This window comes from Anarrhichthys ocellatus, unplaced genomic scaffold (genome assembly GCF_004355925.1).
Source record: "Anarrhichthys ocellatus isolate YVR2014 unplaced genomic scaffold, GSC_Weel_1.0 scaffold3, whole genome shotgun sequence".
NCBI classification, from domain to species: Eukaryota; Metazoa; Chordata; class Actinopteri; order Perciformes; family Anarhichadidae; genus Anarrhichthys; species Anarrhichthys ocellatus.
In genome coordinates, this window is record NW_022280033.1 from 3,514,314 (window position 1) to 3,520,266 (window position 5,953).

The 5,953-nt window shown below is 40.3% G+C and overlaps 1 protein-coding gene across 1 annotated transcript in view; it reads right to left on the bottom strand.

Moving 5' to 3' along the window:
- Nucleotides 1-5,296, bottom strand: part of acyp2 (acylphosphatase 2, muscle type) — a 7,047-nt gene extending 1,751 nt beyond the window's left edge. Inside the window, exons 1-3 of the mRNA XM_031838359.1 lie at nt 5,125-5,296; nt 4,559-4,575; nt 3,625-3,734 (exon numbers count right to left, since the gene is read on the bottom strand). Coding sequence (XP_031694219.1) covers nt 3,625-3,734; nt 4,559-4,575; nt 5,125-5,293 — 296 coding nt within the window. The 5' untranslated portion in view covers nt 5,294-5,296. The remainder of the gene's footprint in view (nt 1-3,624; nt 3,735-4,558; nt 4,576-5,124) is intronic.
- Nucleotides 5,297-5,953: the final 657 nt, after the last annotated feature.

A 5,953-nucleotide genomic window follows, 5' to 3' on the forward strand; every position in this document is an offset into this window, starting at 1 on the left:
GAGAGAGAGAGAGAGAGAGAGAGAGAGAGAGAGAGAGAGAGAGAGAGGAAGATGAGCTATCCTACTTTTTTTTGGGGCATAAAACTTGTCCATCTACAGTCGACCGAACTGCTCTGTGACCCACTACTCTACTGAACACGCACACACCTGCACACACCCGCACACACACACACACACACACACACACACACACACACACACACACACACACACACACACACACACACACACAGGACTCTTAGTTTTAAGTCTCCAGCAGCTGGATGTTTGTTGGTAATCTGCTGCCATTTTCCTCTAAAACAACACACTGATCCCTTTGATCCACACACACATGCTCGTACTTCCATACTTGAGAGGACCCTTGTTGACAATACATTACCGAGCCCCTAATCCTTAAAAGGATGATTCCAGTTTAATATGACTGCCGTCTTCTTTTTGTTTTGTTTTTGTATGTCAACATCTTGAATGATATCATATTCCACACGGTCGTCCTCTCTGAGGCTGGGCAGACAGATTTCTGTGCAGATATCTACAAACCATTTCACAGTTGCAAACATAAACATTCCAAAGGTTCCAGATTCAAAAAGCCTTCACTTCATCATTTTGGCCATTGCCATCTTGTTTTGTTAAAATCAGAAGTTGACACGTGTGGATGGAGCCAAGTACAACTGAAGTCTGATTAAAACACTTTTAGGCAACAAAAATCGTACTGAAAACACTCTAATTCTAAGACGAAAACACTTTATGGTCTGTTTGACTCTAAATGGACCATCATTTACTAAATGAACATCGTGCTGTGTTGAAGAAGACTTGAAACTAGAGATTGAGACCATAAACTCATGTTTACAATGTTTACTGAGGTAATAAATCAAGAGAGAAGTGGAGTCATTTTCTCATAGACTTCTATACAACCAGACTTCTTTTTGCAAACAAAAGAGTCGCCCCCTGTTGGCCAGTAGAAAGAATGCAAATTTAAGACACTTCCGCAATGGCTTCACTTTTCAGACCCAGAGGTTGCTGCCTGGTGCTCACACTGAACGTTAATTTGTACATTGGCAATTTAAATAGCCAAGATGGCTGCTGACAAAAACTGAGAAGGCTTTCTACCGATAAAACCTATAAAGGCATAAAATGGCCCCAAAAGTCCTACTAACATATATCAAACTATCATTATCCTGATTCTAAAATTAGTGGGGGGAACAAATGCTGCTGTTTTCTTGTGAGGACAAACTCTTAAATGAAGATTCATTCTTCCTCCCCCCCCCCCACACACACACACTTCTACCATGTTCCTGGATTAATCTAATCCAACTCATGTGAGTGTCAGACACCCGTTACATCTGGTTTTCTCTCTCTTTCATCATCAAGCTTTCTCTCTTTCTTTTCCCCTTCCCTCCATTTCTTTCTCCTTCATCCTTCCATCTTGTTTCAGTGTATACTGTCATTGTCTGTACTGTGATTTTATTATGTCGGTTATTCTGAACATATCTTTTGCACGTCCAGAGAGAAGGATCCCTCCTCTTTTAGTCCTACTGAGGTTTCTTTCCATTTCTATTTCCTCTGTTAACATTTTTATTTTTAGGAGCTTTTCCTCAAGGCTCTTAGGACAGAAGGTGTTGTGTTCTGTACCGTTGACATGTTTTTTACACATCGAACTTGGTTTCGCTCCAGCAAATTCCAAAATATGGAGCATTTTTTGTTTCAGTTCCTTCTTTAGTGTTTTCTCCAGGTTGTTGAGCTGCTCGGCTCTCTGGGAGTTTTCTTTTTACTCAGAGGAAACCACCCACTTGTTCGCCTCCAACCTTCAGCTCTCACTCTCATCCTCTTTCTCTCCATCCCTTCTTACCATTTCTCACACTGCTTGTTTATCTCCTTCTTTCTTTTTCTCCTACACCCTCTCTCCTCCCCCTCTTTATTTTTCTCTCCCCTCTTTCCTTCCATCTCTCCTGTCTCCTCCTTACCTCCAACCAGTAATATTATTTTGCCTCTCCCTCTCTTACACTTCCTCCCTTTCTCCGCCCAGAGGAACAGCTGCTTCCTGTCTCCCAGGCCCTGCAGGAAGTGAGGTCGTGGTGAAAGTGGAGTCGACAGGAAGGACGTGAGAGTGAGCGTGTTAACACGGAAAAGATGCCTGACAGAATGGAAGGAAATAGTAGAGCGAGTGTGTGTGTGTGTGTGTGTGTGTGTGTGTGTGTAGGTTTCATATCTTCAATGAAATCGAACGTTAATCAGTTTGTGTATGAAAGTCACAGTGAGGTTAATAATGATTTATTAGCTATTTGTCTGAACCAAATCTGCTCTTATTTCCTTCTATTGCTGTCAGACTCTCATTCATTCTTGATCAAAATATACTCCAAAGTCCAATCACAAAATTAGCCCTCTGCTTCCTATCACAGTGTTGTGTGCTTCTACTTTTACGTTTAAGTTATAAAAAAACAGATGTTATTCTTCGTGGGAAAAGCTGTTTGCTTCACTCCAATGAACTGAAGCAAAGGAATGTTGGTTTTGACTCCCTGTTGGGGCCAGGCAGACGGGGTTTACCCTTAAAGCTTGATTGCGCCGTAAACAACATAAACATTGTCCAAATACCCCCAAATATAAGAACAAAGAGATAAGATCAAAAACAAAAAGAAGGAAACTCTGATTCAATCCAACATGGAAACAGGAAGACAAAAAATACAAAATAAAATAAAAACTACGACATTTACTTTCTCAAAAAACCTTTGTAAGGCCAATATTTTAAACGATTTGATATTTAAATTGTTTACATCCATGTTTAGCTAGCAGTCTCATGTTGTAATGTAGTGATGGTAAAATCCCTCCACCTCTCCGGGAAATAAATCCCTAACACACCCTAACATCGAAATCATGACAACAACAAAGACTGCTGTGTCACTTTAATTTCAACTATTACTCATTTATACAAATAGGACATTTACTAAAAATACCAAATACCTCCATACATATCTCCTCTTTCCATCTTTTCTGTAATAAAACTAATTTGATGGCTGTTTTGTGAACGAATGGCTGTTTCATGATTTATTTATTCTATTTTTCTGTAACTGGTCCAGTAAACTCCACCCGCCTGGTGCAGCAAGGAGATGAAAACAAACACCAAGAATTATATCATTGTTTTGGGATCTGTGTGTGTGTGTGTGTGTGTGTGTGTGTGTGTGTGTGTGTGTGTGTGTGTGTGTGTATGGTAAGAGAGGAGCAGATCCCTGCAGATGCTGATGTCATCTAAGAGAGACGTCCACACCCTGGTGACATCACTCCCGCCGACAGAGAGGAGGTCAAAACAAAGGGAGCTCCGGCTTCAGCTTCATAACTGATTATTGGTTATAACCAGTGAAGGAAAGAGAGACAGAGGCACTGATGTGTTCACAAACTAGTTTTTAGTCATTTGGACTGAATAAAAAAACAATAGAGTAGAGAAAGTAGTATAGTAGAGAAAGCTGCACAGACTGCAGCTGTCTGTGTGACATCAACAGAACTGAAGCTCAGACGGGACAGTTGTGAAGGTAAAGAGCGCCATCTAGGGGCTGAAACAAGTAAAACCTAAACAGACAAAAAAAAAACATGCTGTCATTGTGTTGTTGTGTTGCATTATAACTTTGTACTCACATGTCGGCCACCATGTTAGCAGGACCCTGGACCTGTCCCTCCACCGTCCCATGGTAGGTGTTCCTTACCCAGCCGACCAGACCGAGCTGCAGACCCTTCTTCTCTGTGTACTGCAAGCAGGGAGGGAGGGAGGGAGGGGTTAATGTTGTTCATACTTAATAACATCAGATAAAGTCAGTGAACCTGCACCACAAAGTAGTCAGCCATCTAACAAGAAGCAACACTAACACACACTAGTCTGGTCTACATATGATTTTTTAGTTTTCTGCTTTGAGTTTTTGAGTTAACTTTGAGTTGAAATGAGTCTTCTTACATCAGCTCATGTTACAGTTTTGACATCATTCTCAGATCAATATACTCAGAGCATAAAAACGCAGAGACAGCCTGTTGAGGCATGAAAACATGTGCGTGCACAGAGTAGTGTTACTACTTTTACTGAAGTATAACATTATTCTTCCACCTTTGACAAAAAGCCTGCGAGGTTTCAGAGCTCAGACGCTATTATCAATGAATTCCACTCTGTGTAGGACGCAGTGTTATATGGTCACATGCTGCAGAAAAAATAATAATAATGAAGCTTAACGTTAGAAGATTTAATCACAGATGAGATTATGGAATACTAAAATGTCTCTGTTCAACTGTGTCGGCCCCTGCAGGGCTGTCGATCGAGCATAGATAGTGAAAAAAAATCTGTGTCGCACAACTTCCTACTCCACTCGCCTACAGAACAGACCATAAACATGTCAGTGTAGACACTGTGGAAACACAAGGAAGAACCTCAGACATGAGGTTGTTAAAGGGTCAGGGTATTGGCAGCCTCAGGTTACAGGTTGTTGAGTGGACAAAGGGTGTTAGTGAACTGAATATAGCTTTGGTGTCAAAGTGGGGGCACAAGAAACAACAGGTGGTGATGGGAGCAAACAGAGAAACTCACCATTCTGAAACAAACTCCTGTCAAAAGAAAAGAGAGAGAAAGAGAGAGAATGTCTTAAATATAGCAGATTAATAATAACAGCCTATTTATGAAATTACTTTATCTATTTATATGTAACTTTCTGTCATAAATGTTTATTTTGTTTCCACTTACCAACACAAACAGCTCACTAGTTCTGGTAAACTATTAATATAAATATTATAAAGATTATAAATATTATATATATTATAAATATTATAAATATTATGAATATTATGAATATTATGAATAATATAATAAATAATGTAATACATATTATTAAAAATAAAATAAAATAAAATAAATAAAATAAAATAAAATAAAATAAAATAAAATAAAATAAAATAAAAGAAAAGAAAAGAAAAGAAAATAATAACCCTGAGGCTGCAGGAAGTGAAAGTGCAGTAAGTTCCTGTCCCGCCTGCAGCAGCAGAGCTGTGCTCGGTCCTAAATTAAGCCTCAGCAGATCAGTTTACAGCCTCGGCTCAGAGAGCCGAGCAGAAAAGAGAAAGAGAAGAAGAGGAGGGAGGGGAGTTAAACATACTGACCCTGAACGTGACCGGAGATCTCAAAGTCCACCGACACCAGTTTGGTTCCTGCTGATTCACCTTCAGACATCCTGAGAGGAAAACAAAAACAGAAGAGGAGTAATAGATTCTGAGAGAACGGGTGGATACTCCCGCTGCTCTCTCTCTCTGCACCACTCTGCACCAACATGGTCATGTCTTCCTCCTGGTTTGTTAAAGGAAAATCACCCAGTCTGTGCAGATGGTATCTGTAGTCCATTAAAAGCACAACAACTACAAATAACGTACTGTTATTTATGTTGACAAATATGAGCCGGTTCTGACCCAGATGTGGCTGACAGATTTGGTTTGCTAGGTTTTAAAGGTTTGGACCCGGCTGGGAATCAGCACAAGTTAGGAACAGTTGAGTCTGCTTTGGGTCAAAGGCTACACACACTGCAATTCTGGTATTTTCTGAACAATATGTTTTGTTATTAGCAGACAGTTACTTATTTAGGTATCCGGTTACAGGGCAACATGATCATTGATTAGGGGTCTTTGTGTTTGTGAGCTGATGAATATAAGCCCAATATTCACTCTCTTTAAGCTCTGTTTTTGGTCTCCACCAACTCCGTTTTAGCTGCAAAATGCTCCACTATGTTCACCAGTTGGTCCCTAACTGTGTCTGTCTGCTGTTTGTTGTTGTCAGAAACATGGTCAATACTAGAATTGTCCACTAGATGTCAGTCAGACCTCACTGAATCCAGCAGCTGCTCTTTACCTCTGACACCCACGCACAAACAAACACACACACACACACACACACACACACACACACACACACACACACACACACACACACACACACACA